This window comes from Neoarius graeffei, chromosome 3 (genome assembly GCF_027579695.1).
Source record: "Neoarius graeffei isolate fNeoGra1 chromosome 3, fNeoGra1.pri, whole genome shotgun sequence".
In the NCBI taxonomy this organism is placed as follows: Eukaryota; Metazoa; Chordata; class Actinopteri; order Siluriformes; family Ariidae; genus Neoarius; species Neoarius graeffei.
The window spans coordinates 105,494,055-105,515,032 of record NC_083571.1 but is presented as its reverse complement, the minus strand read 5'-3'; the positions used below and the strand labels follow the sequence as shown (position 1 = coordinate 105,515,032).

Genomic DNA, 20,978 nt, shown 5'->3' with positions numbered 1-20,978 from the left:
CCCCCACATAGGGAACATACCACAGTAGGATTTAAGTTTAGATTTGAAGAGAGAAGCAGATGTAATACGTTTAATTGAAGGAGGCAATTTGTTCCACTCTTTTGGTCCAGACAATTTAATCGTGTAAAAACACAGACTGGACCGGTAAAATGGTCAATACACGTTATCTATCTGTCCTCTAGTTCGATATCGATGAACATCGGATTGTTTGCTAAAATAAGTTTGATGATTTAGTAGTAAGAGGTCATTATTATAGAAGAATTTGTGCACCAAAATAAGAGGCGTGTATTGACATACAACCCCGATTCCAAAAAAGTTGGGACAAAGTACAAATTGTAAATAAAAATGGAATGCAATAATTTACAAATCTCAAAAACTGATATTGTATTCACAATAGAACATAGACAACATATCAAATGTTGAAAGTGAGACATTTTGAAATTTCATGCCAAATATTGGCTCATTTGAAATTTCATGACAGCAACACATCTCAAAAAAGTTGGGACAGGGGCAATAAGAGGCTGGAAAAGTTAAAGGTACAAAAAAGGAACAGCTGGAGGACCAAATTGCAACTCATTAGGTCAATTGGCAATAGGTCATTAACATGACTGGGTATAAAAAGAGCATCCTGGAGTGGCAGCGGCTCTCAGAAGTAAAGATGGGAAGAGGATCACCAATCCCCCTAATTCTGCGCCGACAAATAGTGGAGCAATATCAGAAAGGAGTTCGACAGTGTAAAATTGCAAAGAGTTTGAACATATCATCATCTACAGTGCATAATATCATCAAAAGATTCAGAGAATCTGGAAGAATCTCTGTGCGTAAGGGTCAAGGCCGGAAAACCATACTGGGTGCCCGTGATCTTCGGGCCCTTAGATGGCACTGCATCACATACAGGCATGCTTCTGTATTGAAAATCACAAAATGGGCTCAGGAATATTTCCAGAGAACATTATCTGTGAACACAATTCACCGTGCCATCCGCCGTTGCCAGCTAAAACTCTATAGTTCAAAGAAGAAGCCGTATCTATACACGATCCAGAAGCGCAGACATCTTCTCTGGGCCAAGGCTCATTTAAAATGGACTGTGGCAAAGTGGAAAACTGTTCTGTGGTCAGACGAATCAAAATTTGAAGTTCTTTATGGAAATCAGGGACGCCGTGTCATTCGGACTAAAGAGGAGAAGGACGACCCAAGTTGTTATCAGCGCTCAGTTCAGAAGCCTGCATCTCTGATGGTATGGGGTTGCATTAGTGCGTGTGGCATGGGCAGCTTACACATCTGGAAAGACACCATCAATGCTGAAAGGTATATCCAGGTTCTAGAGCAACATATGCTCCCACCCAGACGACGTCTCTTTCAGGGAAGACCTTGCATTTTCCAACATGACAATGCCAAACCACATACTGCATCATGGCTGCGTAGAAGAAGGGTCCGGGTACTGAACTGGCCAGCCTGCAGTTCAGATCTTTCACCCATAGAAAACATTTGGCGCATCATAAAACGGAAGATACGACAAAAAAGACCTAAGACAGTTGAGCAACTAGAATCCTACATTAGACAAGAATGGGTTAACATTCCTATCCCTAAACTTGAGCAACTTGTCTCCTCAGTCCCCAGACGTTTACAGACTGTTGTAAAGAGAAAAGGGGATGTCTCACAGTGGTAAACATGGCCTTGTCCCAACTTTTTTGAGATGTGTTGTCATGAAATTTAAAATCACCTAATTTTTCTCTTTAAATGATACATTTTCTCAGTTTAAACATTTGATATGTCATCTATGTTCTATTCTGAATAAAATATGGAATTTTGAAACTTCCACATCATTGCATTCCGTTTTTATTTACAATTTGTACTTTGTCCCAACTTTTTTGGAATCGGGGTTGTACGGTACACTGAGCTGTCGTGCTGCTCTAGGGATCAATAATCCTGAATGGAAATACAGCATCAGCACATATCTGCAATCTATAATACACACCCAGAAGAAAGGTTCAAAAATGACAAACAGACTCACCTGTGCAAGGCTGTGAAAGTGAGCAGTCTCTCTGCATGTGTGTGACTCTGGACATCTCGCTTACGCACCGAGTGCTGCTGCAGACTGGACAGGTTCAGAACATCAAAGTCTGACAGCAAGGACTTCAACTGATCTGAGAGAAACAGAAAACAGAAATAGTTAACTCTGGAAGGAACAGAAGAACTGGGAGAACATTCTCAGTATTATGATTTGTGAAGATCATATTTCTCATTGCACTCAAATTAAACCAATAGTTCAGGCCAGTCGAGACAAGTAACCGGGGACATGTCAGACAAGTTTACTTGTTAGCAAATTTAGCACTGTTCTGTGGAAAAATTAAAAATAAATTCAGACAGCAGACTGGTGCCCCTTTTCCACCAAAGCAGTTCCGGGGCTGGTTCAGGGCCAGTGCTTAGTTTGGAACCGGGTCTTCTGTTTCCACTGACAAAGAACTGGCTCTGGGGCAAGAAAAACCGGTTCCAAGCTAGCACCAACTCTCTGCTGGGCCAGAGGAAAGAACCGCTTACGTCAGCGGGGGGCGGAGTTGTTAAGACCAACAACAATAACAAGACTGTGAAAGATCGCCATTTTTAAGCGACGAGAAGCAGCAGCTGTACAAACGCGAAGTCATCCATTATTATTATTATTGTTGCTGCTGCTTCTTCCGCGTTGTTTTTGCTTCAATATTCGCGCCAAGGTTTATGTAAACGTAGCGACGTAACTGACGTATACAGCGACATGACGACGTGGCACCGCGAGCTATGGAAAAGCAAACTGGTTCTCAGCTGGCTCGCAAGTTGAACGAGTTGTGAACCAGCACCGGACCTGAACCAGCCCTGGAACTGATCTGGTGGAAAAGGGGTATAGGTAAAGCCTGATTTTTCAAGTGTAGGTCAAAAAAATTATTTTCCCCAACACCTAATTATTTTTGTTTAGTGGACTGAAAGCTACTAATTTCGAATTGCAGCCTTCCAATTTTATTAGTTTTTTTTTTAATAGAACAACTAATGAATTTAGGGCCAGGTGGCCTTAAATTCTCCGCTATTTTCTCCTTCACCATGACCCAATACAAGATACTACGTCATGCATGACATGGTGGGCTTTCCCCGTTCGTGCAAGGCATTACGGGATACAAATTTGAAACAGGAGAGAGAAATGGAGGATGCGAGTGTGCGAATGAAAGGGGAACTGAAGCCATTTTTAAACTTGCTTTATTTCTTAATTAATTAGTGTTATTCAATTATGTTTTCAATTTTCGTAACCTTATATCATGACTCGTATTGGCATATTATATTACACTTTGCAGCCTTTTCGGTTTTTAGCCACGTTGAACGTAGTTCGTTTGGTCCACGGCAGGCGTCGCTTATCCGCGCGATCTTTACGAGACTTGAAACGTGAAATGTCAGCACCACCATTTTGAAAACGGTTTACGCAGCGGCCAGATCGCCACATCGTTCCAATTTAGATTAATTTCGAGATTTGCCAGCTTCATCAGTGATGGAGATTATTCCATACGACTTCAAACCAACGCGGAGTAGAGAAGAGTTGGAAAGACGACAGGATAAGGACGAGTCCGTCACGCTGGTATTTATGTCATTACTGTCGCACAATTAAAATGTGCCAGATCAGGCAGCTGGTGGGTTTTCAAAATAATAAATCCATGTTATACTGAGTGCATTTCCCACGTAATCCTCACTACGGTTTCAGACAGCGCTACAAAATGGCGTCACCACTATATAGTGCCCTATATAGTGAGTAGGGAATGATTTCGGACACAGGGGAAACTTCCAGCTTGATTACGTCAGCATTTGAAGGAGGGTGTGCACGTCTTTTGACAACGTTGGCAGATGTCAGTCGCTTTGATTTCCGCTGTACGTTTTACTTCCGTCCTACGATGTCTCGCACAGGTCTCAACGAATCTCGTTGATGGCTATTGCTTTGACATACGGACTGATATATTACAGAGCATATTTCAAAACACTCATAACTTGCTATAGCGGTGACAAAATAGCGATCAAAGATGCATTCCGATATTTAATAAAATGATTTCTGATAAAAAAAAAAAAAATTTGCCTTCAGTTCCCCTTTAAACGTGAAAGACCGACCACAGTAACGGAAAGCGAGAAGAAAAGACGTCATGTTCAATGCAAAGGAAAGGAAACACAGGACCAAATTAATAAATATCGGCGGTCAGCGAGCACCTCGGTGTGATCAGCTGTTCGTTTAGCGACAGAATGATGGAACGGTCAGTGCATGGTCAAAGATAAACCTGCGCATGCGCACACACACGGACTTCCTCTGTCTGCACAAAGCGAGCGATTTCATGCATATTATTTGCTTTAATCCCCTCAAATTAAATAACTTCCCAGCCACAGAATGGCCTCATATTTAGTGAGATATTACAGAAATAAACATATATCACAATGACCAAATTTCAGACGGAACTAAATTTCACCAATTTTATGAAATCGAAAGGCCGTCTAGCTTTAAGTGGAAAACTGTCAATTTTATTTTATTTATTGCTGAACTGTTACTTTAAAGGTACAGTTAGAAATGTGCCCATCATCTGATACTAATTAATTAATAATTCAGTATATCTTCACAAGAGACAAACATTGGGAGAAAGTTATCCATACAACCCGTGACCCAGATGGGCAGGTGATTTGGAGCCAATCGGTGGGGTACATCCTGGGCAGGCTGCCAATCTATCATCCCAACATAACACCTATGAGCAATTTAAAGTGCCCAGTTGACCCAATTCACACGTCTTTGGAAGAAACCAGAGCACACCCACAGGAAGAACATGCAAACACAACACAAAAAGACCCAAGTCGGCTATGATGTTCAAACCCATAACTTCCTTCCTGTGAAGCAACAGTGCTAACCACTGTGTCACTGTGCTGCCTGGAAAAGTCAATAATTCCACTGAATTTATATTATGAATTCTCTCATCTCATTACCTCTAACCGCTTTATCCTGTTCTACAGGGTCGCAGGCAAGCTGGAGCCTATCCCAGCTGACTACGGGCGAAAGGCGGGGTACACCCTGGACAAGTCGCCAGGTCATCACAGGGCTGACACATAGGCACAGACAACCATTCACACTCACATTCACACCTACGGTCAATTTAGGCTACATCCACACGACAACGAGATTTTTTTTTTTTTTTAAATATCGCGTCCACATGGGCAACGGATCAGTAAAATATCAGGTACATATGGCAACGCAACACTTGCTGAAAACGATGCAATACACATGCCACACCTCTATGTGCGCTGTAAGACGGTCCCATCGGAGACACCAGAACAATAGAAGAAGTAGACGCATGCACATAAACCCCTTCTTCTGTAGCATCAGCCACATAAAGTTTTGATTATTAATCAGTAGCGTAAAATGAAAGATGCGGAAAGAGGAATGAATGGGGGTAGATGGAAGCCGGTACGCCAACATTCTGATATCCTCCAGAATTCTTTAATGGTCCGGAATAAATTGAATGCTACACGTTGATGGATTACTTTGTTCTTCTATGCCCTTTTTGAGAAATGTATTGTTGGACTTAAACCAACATCTGAAGAGCTGAGATCGCTCCTTTTTTTTCCTATTTTTGCTGGCGGGATTGTTTTTGGAAAGTGCACGGGCGGTGCACGGTTTTGGTTATACTGCTTACCCAGTGTTTGGACTAAAGACTCTGCCCTAAGGGCTATTCTCTCACTCACTCACTCTCTCTCTCTCTCTCTCTCTCTCTCACTTTGCACCATTACACAATAAATATTCACAGTGAAAATATTTTGTAAGCGCGTTTCATGAACCAAGTTATAGGATTTGTTGACAACTCGCATCGAGTTCGTTACACTTCTACCCGGCGTGAAGCACTCACAGTCATGTGGTTGTGACGTCATCGTAAACAAATCCGTTCTACTCATCCAGACGACTTCGCAACGGCGCCGTTGCCAGATTTTTCCACTCTGGAACCCGTTCTCAAAAGATTTCATTTTGGGGCATCCAAAACGCCGGTGCCGTGTGGACGCCAGGCCAAAACGATAAACAATTTTATCAGATTCACCTGAATCCGTTGCCGTGTGGACAGGGCCTTAAGGCCTCTGCATGCTCTTGCGACAAGGCTTTCGCAGATAGCTTTTCGCAGACAGTTGTAATTTATCGTTGAGCGGGGAGTAATAGGCGTGCGCGATGTTATTCACCGCCACAACGCAAGGGGGCGCGAAGTCGCTAGGAGTAGTTGGTGGGTGTGGTTAGTGGAGTGTTTATCCTCCAGTTACTTATAATGACTAGAACTTTTTTTTTATAATGACTAGAACTGGAGTCGTATAGATGTACGTACTTCCTCAATCAACCGCTCTTCGTACTGCTCCATCTTTGCTCGTGTTTTTAAAAATGCCGGTCGTGAAAACAAACCAAACCGGGAAAGTAGGGAAGCGGAAGTGCGTGTACAGCGGATGTAGAGTGGACCAATCAGAGCCCTCTTGTCTGCAACGCTGTCTGCGAGGCTTCTGCGGTGGTCACAATTTTTGGGAGGTGCGCGCAGAGCGTCTGCGAAGGTGGGGGGGCTACGCAGACGCTATCTGCGACGCCATCTGCAAGGACTGCGTTGGTAGCATAAATTGGCCTTCAGAGTCACCAGTTAACCTAACCTGCATGTCTTTGGACTGTGGGGGAAACCGGAGCACCTGGAGGAAACCCATGTGGACACGGGGAGAACATGCAAACACCGCACAGAAAGGCCCTCGTCGACCGCTGGGCTCGAACCCGAACCCTCTTGCTGTGAGGCGACCGTGCAAACCACTACACCACCCATAAGGATGAGCAATATGCTAACAATATTGCATGCTATCAAACCAAATGAATGAAACTCGCTAGAAAGGAACAGAACACGTTTTTATAGCATGGAAAAAGCGTCCTGTACGTATCCAGGATAGTTTTTTTTTTAGCACAAACTTTGTGATAAATGTTTATTTTATTTTATGACCTTCATTATCAAGTACACAAACATTTTAGATTTTAAAACTATTACGATAGTTTTCCAGCATGTTTGTATTATTTATGTCAGGAAAGAAAGCAGTATATTAGTGGAAAAGACATTTCAGAGAGACAAAAAAAAAAAAAAACAGCTGGCAACTCACTTCCTTATAAAACTAGACACATTGTAGGTACCTGAGACTATTTTTAAGGACCAAACACTGACCTTGTTTCATTTACTATTTAGAGTGGGGTTTTTTTTAACATAAAACATTTAATTTGATTGTTTTTGAAGGCACCTACAGCATTTCTTTGCTCGTCCCTTAGCACCGCATTAATGTACATTCACATGAAGAAGTTGAAGTTGATGTGTTAATGTACTCTTAGTCTATTAAACTTCCCAAACTCACCATATTCAGTGTCTGTCCCAGGGCTTTCTGAGCACTCTGTCAAAAGTAAAGATGTCAGGATAAAAACGACGTGTTTCATGGCGCACTGAGAGCAAACACACACCTACTTCTTTAGGAAACAAGCAACATAATGTATCCGACGGATTCCTGATGTGGTCTTGGATTAACATCTGGATGTGACACAGAGTCGGCTCTCGTCGTGGACCATTCAAATACACATAAAAGTAGAAAATTTTTTTTTTTAATATTTAAAAAAAAAAAAAGTCAGGTTAAGTATTCAAACATTACTTTTTTTTTTTTTTAAACCTAACAACCACTACCATGCCGAAAAGTCCCAAACACAACAGACACCCGGAAGTACTTGTACAGCAAGTCAACTCCATTTGTAGTCATTCAGGTTTAACACTACCGTTTAAAGTTTGGGGTCACTTTGAAATTTCCTTATTTTTGAAAGAAAAGCACTGTTCTTTTCAATGAAGATCACTTTAAACTAATCAGAAATCCACTCTATACATTGCTAATGTGGTAAATGACTATTCTAGCTGCAAATGTGTGGTTTTTGGTGCAATATCTCCATAGGTGTATAGAGGCCCATTTCCAGCAACTCTCACTCCAGTGTTCTAATGGTACAATGTGTTTGCTCATTGCCTCAGAAGGCTAATGGATGATTAGAAAACCCTTGTACAATCATGTTAGCACAGCTGAAAACAGTTGAGCTCTTTAGAGAAGCTATAAAACTGACCTTCCTTTGAGCAGATTGAGTTTCTGGAGCATCACATTTGTGGGGTCGATTAGAAAATGCTCAAAATGGCCAGAAAAATGTCTTGACTATATTTTTTATTCCTTTTACAACTTATGGTGGGAAATAAAAGTGTGACTTTTCATGGAAAACACAAAATTGTCTGGGTGACCCCAAACTTTTGAACGGTAGTGTATATATATATATATATATATATATATATATATATATATACACACACACACTATCATAAAGGTTAATATGAACTTTGTGGGCTATAAAAGGATAAATCAGGGTGGACAAATAGCCTGGTACCAAGCTCATGCTTGTAGTTTTAGCCTAAGGAGAAAAAAAAAAAAAGTCAGAGCAAGAATACACTAAGGGATGGCATGGCATGTGAACAAAATGTTTAAGTATAAAATAAAATCTACATAATTACATGAATTTACAGAATAGTATACTAGCTATACATGTATAATTTGCATTATAGTAATAAAAATAATTATACATATACATACTGTCCTGTGCCACCTATTTGGCCACACCAGTGCATACTGGACCTCATGTTGAATGGAAATACAATCTAGCTATTAAAAATGCAATTAATGTTCAATTACTATACACATAAAAAAAAAGCATCCACTGAGGAGGATGGGAACCCTGTATGAACTAATAATACATGCCGAGTAACACACAAGACATGAGTTTGATGAATGAACATTAGGGTGCATCAGTTGCCCTCACTTTCATAAAATCTGATGCATTTTTGTTTGGGTGTTCCTTTTCACCAATAATGACATCCTGTAAAAATTTTTGACCATATTCAAAAAGGTCTAATGGTGGCACCATGAGGTTCATTTTTTGCTAAAAAAAAACCACTTGTTTTCGCACAAGGTTTGAATCACAATGTTGGACTCCATTTATTGATTTCTTGTGAGCCAGAGATCATGTTAAGAACCTTTGCAAGGGATTGAGAAGCATTAATGTGATTCATAATAGATTTGTATTGTTTAAAAGTAGTTGAACAATGATTCAATGAACAGCTAAAACTCAAACTGTGCTTGATAATACAGTATATTTAGAATATGTACTAAAAATGTGTATCTAAGACATTTGGTATACTCTATAAAGGTGCCATAATGTTTCATGAAAAGTGATCGAAATTGTCATAAAATAGCTTTTTCCAAAACTTTGAGCTCCTGGTGCCACCATTAAACTTTTGAATTTTGTCAAAATATTTCACCCAGTGTGTTTTCTTACCAAAAGGAACATAAAAACAAAAATGCATCACGATCGGAGGAACTTTTCATTTTTACGGGGCAACTGATGCACCCTAATGAACATCAACCTCTCAATTGTGTGTGTGTGTGTATATATATATATATACACATATATATACATATATATACACATACATATATACATACATATACATACACACACACACCTTGTTAAACCAAAACCACTCAGAGATGACGTATGGTTTATAAAACTGTCACTTTAATTCAGGTTACATAGCTGTTACATAGGGCATTTGAACATTTTCACAAGGCTCTTGGAGGACTACGATCAACGCTTAGCAAAAAACACAATAGTGGTCTGTATATCTAGCGACATCACTGGACGAACCAAATATTCCTCAATATGTGCACAATTCTGCAATGAAAGTATTTAACCAAACCAGGGAGCAATGGGTATGTAGTATTCGTTCCCATACCAGTAAATACTGAAAAATGGGCATGCATGACTAAGTTATTTTACTCATTTGTAAATCTTAATAAAAGTGGCACCTTTTTTTTTTTTTGACTCGAGCATGCTTTAAAGTAACACAAAAACAAAAAGGTCTTGACTAGAAAGGAGTGTCGTCATGTTACTTCAGAGAAACCTTGGTTGAAAGAGCCAGTGAGGAGAACCACCCGGCTTGGTAGTGCTAGCCGAGTCACTACTTAACAGCAGCTTTTCAATCTTGACAGTACTGGCGTGAAGGAGTGTTCAAGCCATCACTAACATTCTTCACAAAAAAAAAAAGTTTAAATCTTCAGCAAACATGTATTGCATGAGTGGCCAAGAATGCAGTTTGTTATTGAAGAAAGCTTGTCTGCTTTAACGGAGACCGTCAGTGCTCGTTAGACACATTCAGCAAACCTGCAGAGAAGATACACTAGCTGTCTCAATTAATGGACTGCTGACGTCATGTAAGGCTAATACTTTTCTACAGCAGACACTGCACATAAAAGCAAAAAGAGTGGACAAAACCAAGGAATGGAGGAGTTATTTTAACTTATCATAACCTCAAGCCAGGTGATTAAAATAACAGGACAATTGGAATTTTCATAAACACGGCTCATTGGTAATGATCATGGGTTTACATGACTAAGTGAAACAAGGAATGATGTGTAAAAAGTTTTTTTTTTTAATTTTTTTTTTTTTAATTTTATCTGCAGGAGACGACACGCTGGAGTCTTAGTTCTCCCCATCTCCTCCTTCACCCTCATCTGCTGCATTGTCAGAGGTCCATAACTGAAAGAGAAAGAGTTGCAGATTTCTAATATTACTCACATTTAACACCATTGTACTTTTTTGCAAACTAGTTACATACATGTATATACACACACATTATTTTATATATAATAAATAAATGGTGGCAATTATAAGAAAACATTCAACGATGGTGTGGCAAGCTGTAGCCTTTACTAATCTACTGTTTTATTTCCCCAATAACAGCACACCCCATTGGCATACATGTCAACCTATACGGAACGTCCGTATTTTATACGGATTTGATTCGATAAACGTAGTATACGGGCGTATAAATAAAGTTATACGGATTCTTTAAAAAAAAAAAAAAAGAACACTTCAATATTTATTTAGAGCTATAATCAATTCCCACGATGATAAACGTACTGTACACCACAGACAGCCAGTAAAGAGTCTTATAAAATCACGCATTATCTTGTGGTAGCGAGACTTCGTTCCACTTTTGATCATGCGCACACCGCATTGCGAGAATCCCGCCAACCGTGAAGTCATAGACATATAAACATAGATGCCGCCTTCTGCGTAGAATCATACGTCATCCTCGCCGCCATATTGGATGGGGCAAAGTGGAGATTCTTCAGCCGTCTCTGGTATAGCGTCTAGACAGTAGCCGAGAATAAAGATGCCTCATTCATGTGCTGCGTTTAACTGTACCAACAGGTTTACCGTCCAAACGAGATCACATGCGATTACCTTTCACAGGTGAGACTGGAAAAACACTTTATATTCATTCTGAAGGTTTATTGTTATTAATATTGAATAAAAAGTAACTGGGATACATCATTGCTAATCATCATTCAAATTTTAGGTAAATTTTAATTTGCATCTTATACGGATTTTATAAGGGAAATACGGATTTTGGAGGTTGGTTATACAGGTTTGATTGACCAAAGGTTGACATGTATGCATTGGGTATTATTCCTGCAGCACTACAGCAATTTGCCACTGATTGTAATTATTACAGAAATACATGCTGTGTTTAGGCTTGCAGTACTCGAGTCCAATTTGTGCCCTAATTTTAAGGATTTGAGTTGACTTAAAACTTGAGCACTGATGACTCGGATTCGTAAATTAGACGAGGATTTGGATTTTCTTTATTTTTTTTTCCTAACATGCCATAATAATTTGGCATAAGAATTTTTTTTTTTTTAATTTTCGCGGTCCAGTTTCCATCAAATCCTGCGCTCCGACTAGCTGGCAAGTGGGTCCGTATCCTACAATACAGACCCCGGTTACGGACCTCTGGCAACTCGCTCATTCACAACAAACAGTAGCAATTTGTCTCAACATTCATCTTTTTTCTAAGATTTATTTATAAGATTATCAAAAATCTTAAATTTTTGCCAGCATTTCTCAGTACAATAGCATTAATTTTACAGCATGGATCGCGATAACGACAGTGTTCATAGCGAAAGCGAGTTTTACTACCCTGAGGAAGAAGAAATAAAACATTTCAGGAGAAGGCTAAAAACCTGTAACTTGCCAACACTGAGCAAAAACATGGCTGAATCCTGAATGACTCCTATTTGTATAAATAGGGGACTAGACAGGCGGCAAAAATGTAGGTTTTTTTTCCTGCCATGGAAGTGCACTTGTATACCGAAGAGGAAGCCATTTGCATTACAGCCGTGAATGAGGATTCAAAATGGCGGCTCGCATCGGCTCAGTTTTCCCTTTCAGGCGCTCTCGTTTTCTGTTAGAATTTGGTAAAGAAAAAAATAAATATTTTACCAGCTTAAGGTCGGTCTGTATGGTAAGATACCGTGACCTCGGCCCAGAGGGCCTCGCTCAGTACTTTCAAGACCTCGGTGACGGTATTTCACGATACGGACCGCCCAGCTGGTAAATAACATTTACATTAAATTTTTGTACCAATTTTTTTTTTTTTTGCAAGAGAGTGTCACACCTGTGCACTTTGGTGCATCAGATAGCCTCTTGGGTACACTGACTGCGCCTTAATCCTGTGCAGGTGAGAGTCGTTACGGTGTGCACCGTAAATGACTCGCACCTGCACAGGATTAAGGTGCAATCAGCACGCCTATGTGAAAACACACTTCCTTTGCGAAGTATTGAGTTGTGTTGCTGACATTACCAAACCTTTTCCCCTCATTTGGTTTCCTGTTTCTCGTCTGATAGCCCATTTCACCTGCTATCCTAGATTGTTTACCGGTCTTCACTTGCATTATACAACGCACCTTCTGTACTTACATCCGTCTCCCAACCATCTGACAGAATACTTCACTTCCTGACAAAGAGAACGCACGGTCCCCTGTTCATACGTCATGCTCAGGAACAAACTAACATTAATGGCGCTAAAACAGCCACCATCAAATGGCACAGTTGGGGTCTTGTTCTCAGACTCAACTCGTACTAGAACACTGTGGACTCTGGGTTTGGTGACTCGACGACAACACTGGCTGGATCCATATATAGTTACATGCAACATGGAAAGTCTGAACAAAATTGGTAAACTTACTGCTGTCACTTTAACAGCCATAAAAGAAAAGCCCCATTACTGACCGACACTGGAGACTCATCCGACACAGGCTAAATAATCCTTTTAAAATCCAAAATTACTACACATCCTTTTATCTGGAGCATCTGATAAACACGTTAATATAGGTCAACTTGTGAGCAGTGCTGTTCAAGAATTAATCCCTAGCTGAAGTAAAAACACCAGTGTTTTAGATCACACCACTTCTAAAACTGTAGCACTTTCCATCATCTCTGTGTCAAACTTACTGTGAGGTTGTCTCTAAGTAGCTGCATGATGAGTGTGCTGTCTTTGTACGAGTCTTCATTAAGTGTGTCAAGCTCAGCAATGGCTTCATCAAAGGCCTACAAGCAGAGTCAGAATGAGTAGATTCAGTTAAAGGGCCATCATTATATTAAAAAAAGATAATAAGTTATACATCTGAGCACAACGAGTTCCTATGAAATGAACCATCACCCACCTGCTTGGCCAGGGTACAAGCCTGCTCAGGAGAGTTGAGGATCTCGTAGTAGAACACAGAAAAGTTGAGGGCCAAACCTAGGCGGATAGGGTGTGTGGGCTGCATCTCCTTCTTACTAATGTCAAATGCCTCCTGATAGGCACCCTGTGAGTTGTCTATTGTGCCTAAGAGGACGGAAAAGAAAAATGGTTAGGATAAAAAACATTAGGTGGTAAAAACACCATGCATTATTTAGTACCAACTAGTGTTATGCCTTGGAGAGGATGCCAGTTTGAAATATAGAAAAGATTAGATATCACTAAAACAATCTATCCTACCAAGACAAAGGTAATTCCAGATCATTTTAACCAAAAAAAAAAGCATGTTTTTATTCCAGAGATTTAAAACAACCTTACTGTTAGCAAATAAACACTCCAAGTTATTTAACCACTACTTGTTGAGCTGCGCATCAACCAATCTGTCTAAGATACTAGCTTTTGCTTGTTTAAAAAAAATGTATAAATCCTAATTTATATTATCTGAATCCTTCAACTCGTATATAAATGAAGGCACGAATGACATTTCATTACACAGCAAAACAGGACACATCTACATGTGTATAATAATCCATTCTTCATATCGTATTGCTCTTGTTCATCAATACGAGTGTAATGACAGACCAGAAAATCAGATACACCCGTGCTCTAAAACTAACCAGGAGCCAGAGGACTGCTGATGGGAGAAGCCAGTGAATTCTCTCAAAGCTCAGCTGAGCACAGGGTATTGACTGGTGTTACTCAAATAATTTGATTTCCCGACATGATCCAATTTCTACAATGAAAGTGATTTTTTTTTGGTTCCATTTTAATATCTTTCAATCTTCAAATTTCAGAAAACTCATAAGAATGCTGAATCATTAATTGCCCTAGGTTGTGATGTATAAACTGTTTACCAAACAAACAGATTAGCCTGCTCTAGATCAGGGACGACAGAGTGCAGCATTGAGATTGGAGAGAGAGAGAGAGAGAGAGAGAGAGAGAGAGCGCAAGAGAGAGAGAGAGAGAGAGAGAGATACTGGTGCCAGTCAGGTATTTACACAACAGTGTTTATATAAAAAAAAAAAAAAAAAATCCAACGAGCAGCAGTTTTCTGAAAAGAAACATCTTGTTGCATGAAAGAGGACAGAAAACAGCCAGACTGGTTTGAGATCACCAAAACACAACCCGGCCTTTTCCAATCCTCAACTGCCCAGTTTCAGCAAGTCCATACCCTCTGTAGCCAAATTCCTGTTCTTGGCTGACAGGAAGGAGTGGAACCCAATGTGGTGGTCTGCTGTTGTAGCCCACCTGCCTCAGGGATGGCATGTTGTGCTTTCTGGGCTACTTTTCTGCTCACCACGGATGTAAAGAGTGGTTATTTGAATTACTCTAGCCTTTCTGCCAGTTCAAAGCAGTCTGACTGTTCTCTTCAACGAGGCATTTTTGTCTGCAGATCTGCCACTCACTGGATGTTTTGTTCGTTTTTCCACACCATTCTGTGTAAACTCTCGGCCGCTGTGTGACAATCAAACCGATAATATTTTATGCGCTGTGCTGCCATAGGATTGGCTAACTAGATAACTGCATGAATCTGCAGGGGTGAGTGTTCAAGGAGTGTAATGCAATCATTTTATCGAAAATTAACCTAACCTATTTACTTTCACCTAGTTCCACCCCGTTATTGCCCAGTTCAGGGATTACAAATAACTTGAATACTAAGCTTATTTTCTTCGCCAATCAAAATACAACCTTGAGTTACAAAAATGTATTAGGGAAAAGCAAGACTTACCCCTCTTATCATCCCCAGAGGCAACCTCTGCAAGATATCTATAGTAGTCACCCTTCATCTTTAAATAGAAGACTTTGCTCTCAGCATTAGAGGAATTATCAATCAAATATTTGCTCAGGAGCCCCTGAAGAGAAAGCAAGAAAGAGAACAGCAGATGGAATACTAATGCTTTTAAATACGTGAGGAAAGAGATTTAATCAGCAGAGTCTGTAGAACACCAGTGTGCTGCCATGCTCTGGCATGCATCAGATTGCTCTGGTACATAAAAGACTAGTAAGGACCGAGATGGAGCATCTATGCCCCCACTCAGTTCATACAATAGGAAATGGTGCAAACTTAAACAAGAACAAGGTGTAATGGCTAAATGCAAGTGCACAAGGGCATCACATTTGTAAGAAACAAAATGCACAGGACCCAACACACACTGGAAGCATAAATGTGTTAGAATCTGTGTGTGTGCAGCCTGCAGACATCCTGTGTGAACCCAGCCTTTTCCTTTAGCTTTTGAGGTCAGTGATGGCTGCCTAAATTCACCCAGGATGCTGTTGAGCCAACACATGGTTATTCTAAACAGGGAGGCTGCACGTACGTGAGCCATCCGTTCAGCTTTAATGCCCTCTTACTAGCTCCGGGGGGGGGGGGGGGGGGGGGGGGGGGGCCCACACCAAAGCCAGAACCTGCTCCATCATCATAATTACACATTTCCATTTAACTACCAAATCATTCACCTTGCACACATTAAATTTGAGATTTTTGTAATCATTTTTAAATTTGAGCCTCTACAACCAAAGCAAAAACACTCCAGACTCCGTGTCACACTGAATTTGGTGGTGGTAATTAAAAGGGAGTCCTTTCTAACAGCAAGCTGCAGTTACATAAGCAAAAGGGAGGAGAAACCACAAGTAGTGAGAAGAAACTAAACAAAGCAAAACCTCACCAACAGTTTCTCTCAGAAACCTGCACAATCTATAGATGGCCATCAACAATAATAGGAAGTTCAATCTATCCATCCACACACAAAGCATCGGACCCGAGGAGTAGACTACGTGTTATACGGTGCAATAATGAACTGCTCATTTCAGACCAACCCTGATTTCACAGATGTTTAAAAAAAAAAAATTCAATTTTACACTCATGTCAGCAAGGCAAGAGAAAAGCAACATGATCGAGGCTGAGTGGTATTACATCAAGCCTGTGATAAATTAAAAATATCAGTACAGGCATCGTCAATGCTTTCATACCACCAGCCGAGTCCATTATTACACTCCAGAGTATCATTTACCCCCTGCGTTGCACTCTTTACTATTGTACATAATTGTCATATCCCACATCCTCAACACAACTGGTCAGATTAAAAATTGGACAATAAAGTCTCATGACATAAGAAGCCATCGGATATGGAACAAGAAACACTGGATTCCTTCGTCATTGCTTAGTGAACGTATGTAGGAAGCTCGTGTGTGGGAGGCCATGAACGAACACTAGGGGGCTGAAGCAGGTAATCTAAGAGGAAACTGCTGCTGCTGCGTCCGCACACACTTTGCTCTAGTAGATGCTGCAGGAAGTGCTCTGCTGTAGAAACCTTTGCATGCATGTCACAAAAGAAGCCCAAACTAATGTAAATCAGGAATGAGTCAGCTGAAAAGAGACTAAAATAGATAGCATGTCTGAAAAGTCTATGATGCTCAAAACGTTAGTTTTAGACTGAAATTAAAATACTAAAGAAGCAAAAAGACACTTGATCAACTACATCTAGATAAGGTGTGAATTCGTCCATACTACTCCTTCACTAACCGAAAAGAACTCTGCTAGCCTCAGCCAGACACACCCTGTGAAATACAAGATCATACTGCATTCTCAAAGATAAGAGATTCAGTGCTCTGGAGTAACCTTAGCCTTTCAGCAACCAAGTATAGGACGACTGCATCTCTCCGGCATCTCTGATGGTGCGTCTCTGGCTAGATGTAGGAGGAGATGTACGCAGCATTCCTGCCTGCAGCACATATTGATCGTGAGCAGTTGAGGGTAGGTCAGTCGCCTCTGCACCACTGTTACAGCAATCAATCGCTGCATTGCTCTGGACGAGCTGCAGATGCGAGCACCGCAAAGTTTGCTCTTGGCAAACATCTTTACACCTGTACAACATGTTTATTCAAAGATAAACAGTTCTTGGTAAATCTGCTTGACATGAAAATACCTTGGTGGTTGTACAAGTGTACTTTCCTGAGAATATCGACGCAGCTACCATGTGATACGTGCATCAAACAAGACAGTTCATGTCCTTAACAGGTCTATTAAGAATCTCACAACTACTGTCTGGTTGTCACTTCGTTTGCAAAGCTCAATACTGTGCGAGATACGCTTTGAAAACCTGTACGAAACAAGTTATCCAAGTCGATGTTAACAGGAGCACTGCCATGCCTCCTTACCAGCACGTCATGACAGATTTCACGCAGCTCGCACTCCACTTTCTCTCTGTACTCCTTCACCATCTGAAGCTTCTTGTCGCCACTGTCCGTCTTCTGTTCGATGCTCGAGATGACTCTCCACGCTGATCTCCGGGCCCCCACTACGTTTTTGTAGGCAACCGAGAGCAGGTTCCTCTCCTCGTTGGTGAGCTCAGATCCTTGCTCAGTCACTGCCTTCATGGACGTCGCCATGTCATCATAGCGCTCGGCCTGCTCCGCCAACTTGGCCTTCTGGATCAGGTTGGTTTTATCCATGCTGTGTCCAAGATGTCAAGTCTACAGCAGTCCAATAAAACGAGCGAAGATAGGAGATTAAAGGACGGATCGGGGGACGTGTAAAGCGAGCTGCTGAGGTGGTTATCCCAGGCGCACCTGCAAGATCAGATCAGATCAGAAAGCATGGACGTTAGTGATAAGCAAGCACAGGACTGTTGCATGTTATATGAACTCCAGGAATGAGCTGTGTGCAATGTGAATTGAAATGAAGCCAAACCAATCCAAATCACTGGTACTGTATATACCTGATTACCCAGCCATCTTGAACACCTCAAACTAGTTAGGTTGCTGGTTCTAGCATTTGGTTTGAGAACATACTTGATACGTACCTGGTTACAACTATTAACGCTCCTTTTTTTCCTCCAACACACACAACCTTAAAAACAGTGCTGCTAGGCTACTTGCTAACATTTGTTAGCTAAACTAATACAACAAACTAGCTAGTTTACAACCCCAGACACCAGAACACGACTAGTCTAAGCAAGCTAGTATTGCTAAAACCACACAAAAATGCTAGAAATTTTTCTAAGTGTTAAAAACAGGCTGTTATATGCACAATTTAAACGGTTTCTTGTACAATTAGCCTTTTTTTCCCCCAGTTCAACGGCTAAAAAAAAAAAAAAACCCGAGTTCGTGCATAACGGCTGGTGATTTTCTCCCTCTAACCGAAGTTAGCTACCCGGCTAACACTAGTTAGCTACTGAAGCAAGACATTTCTGACAGGTCGTTTTTCCTTAATAGCGATTTTTTCCAGATAAATATATCCCCAAAACTGCAATTTTCTTCAAACTACCTCCGTGACAAGGACAGACAAGAAAACACAACGGAAGAGAAAGATATTTTTTCTTTTTTAAATGCAAATAAATATAAAATAAACGCCAACCTTTTACACGCTTCACAATCCACTACTCGGCAGAAGCAGCAGCGCGCGACCCTCTTTTAGTCGGTTTGGAGGGAGAACAGATTCCGTCTAACGTCAACCTAACTTGATAAACAAGGCGTGGTTAAAACCGTGGAACTCCAATGAGATTGTGTCTTGACTTCACAAACCTAACAAGGTTGACCCTGACAGGCTGATGACACGGAATAAAGGCGGGATTTGACTGAAGCCACGGACTTTACACCAATTAGAGCAAAGGAAAAACACGTCACCATCGCCATGGATACAGGGTCCTCCTCCATATTGCACACTCAGCGGGCGTGGCCGGACTCCAGAGATGGTGTTGTAACCCAGAAAATAAGTAATGTCGCCTTCATCCCTGTGTAGGGTGACCAGATTTCCCTAGTCTGAAACCGGGACGCTTTTGTGCGCGACCATGGTCGTGCACGCACATTTTTTTTTTACGTAAACGTGACACTCAGAGATGTGCTCTTATCATTTTATTGAAGCTCACATTTATCAACATCTCATCTCATCTCATTATCTCTAGCCGCTTTATCCTGTTCTACAGGGCCGCAGGCAAGCTGGAGCCTATCCCACACCCTGGACAAGTCGCCAGGTCATCACAGGGCTGACACATAGACACAGACAACCATTCACACTCACATTCACACCTACGGTCAATTTAGAGTCACCAGTTAACCTAACCTGCATGTCTTTGGACTGTGGGGGAAACCGGAGCACCCGGAGGAAACCCACGCGGACACGGGGAGAACATGCAAACTCCGCACAGAAAGGCCCTCGCCGGCCACAGGGCTCGAACCCGGACCTTCTTGCTGTGAGGCGACAGCGCTAACTGCTACACCACCGTGCCGCCCACATTTATTAACATCTCATCTCATTATCTCTAGCCACTTTATCCTTCTACAGGGTCGCAGGCAAGCTGGAGCCTATCCCAGCTGACTACGGGCGAAAGGCGGGGTACACCCTGGACAAGTCGCCGGGTCATCACAGGGCTGACACATAGACACAGACAACCATTCACACTCACATTCACACCTACGGTCAATTTAGAGTCACCAGTTAACCTAACCTGCATGTCTTTGGACTGTGGGGGAAACCGGAGCACCCAGAGGAAACCCACGCGGACACGGGGAGAACATGCAAACTCCGCACAGAAAGGCCCTCGCCGGCCACAGGGCTCGAACCCGGACCTTCTTGCTGTGAGGCGACAGCGCTAACCCCAACACCACCGTACCACCCACATTTATCAACATCTCATATGAAATAAAACAAACAGGCATTTTGTTATCTAGTAGCATAGTGGTATACAGATCAGTTAAATTATGGTCAGACAACAGATTTTGTAATGGCTGAGAATAGGCCAAATTTAAACTGATTTATTTCACCTGTTTGTGAGAACACCAAGAAGAATGCATATGCACATGTAGGCTAGATCTCTAAAATTGTATGCACTATAGCATGAACTTAAAAAGTAGATATGTGACCTCAGCATAGCCTAGGTCAGAATCAACCTTACTAACCATTCCCCACAACTGAATGAACAAAGCAAGATGTGTACAAAAGTGAACACTTTAATGGAAGGTGCAACAAGCTGTTCAACACCGCAATATGGCCAAACTGTCAGAATGGTATGTTAAACAGAAACAAAAAAGAGACAAGTGATTTGAGAATATATACTACGGAAGCCGCGAGAGGCCCTTCATATAATCCTTTTTTTTTATTCACCTTGTTATCCTGAGATAACGACATAATTCATCATCGTCATCATCAGTTTTTCCCTCCATGGCTGTACTCGGCCTTAGGGCACCGTCTATGGCAGGGGTGTCCAAACTGATCCATAAAGGGCCGTGTGGCTGCAGGTTTTCATTCCAGCCATGCAGCAGCACACCTGATTT

The 20,978-nt window shown here is 41.3% G+C and overlaps 2 protein-coding genes across 2 annotated transcripts in view; both read right to left on the bottom strand.

Moving 5' to 3' along the window:
- adam17b (ADAM metallopeptidase domain 17b) overlaps positions 1 to 7,700 on the bottom strand; it is an 86,508-nt gene extending 78,808 nt beyond the window's left edge. The window contains exons 1-2 of the mRNA XM_060917842.1: positions 7,399 to 7,700; positions 2,015 to 2,147 (exon numbers count right to left, since the gene is read on the bottom strand). Of these exons, the coding sequence (XP_060773825.1) occupies positions 2,015 to 2,147; positions 7,399 to 7,477 (212 nt within the window). The 5' untranslated portion in view covers positions 7,478 to 7,700. The remainder of the gene's footprint in view (positions 1 to 2,014; positions 2,148 to 7,398) is intronic.
- Positions 7,701 to 9,615: 1,915 nt separating this feature from the next.
- On the bottom strand, positions 9,616 to 19,170 carry ywhaqa (tyrosine 3-monooxygenase/tryptophan 5-monooxygenase activation protein, theta polypeptide a). Its single transcript, XM_060917841.1, has 6 exons — positions 19,063 to 19,170; positions 17,865 to 18,275; positions 15,436 to 15,559; positions 13,630 to 13,793; positions 13,418 to 13,513; positions 9,616 to 10,657 (listed from the first exon to the last, which is right to left on the bottom strand). Exons 2-6 carry the CDS (start codon positions 18,156 to 18,158, stop codon positions 10,601 to 10,603), a joined length of 735 nt encoding a protein of 244 aa, XP_060773824.1. The 5' UTR covers positions 18,159 to 18,275; positions 19,063 to 19,170; the 3' UTR covers positions 9,616 to 10,600.
- Between the last annotated feature and the right edge of the window lie 1,808 nt (positions 19,171 to 20,978).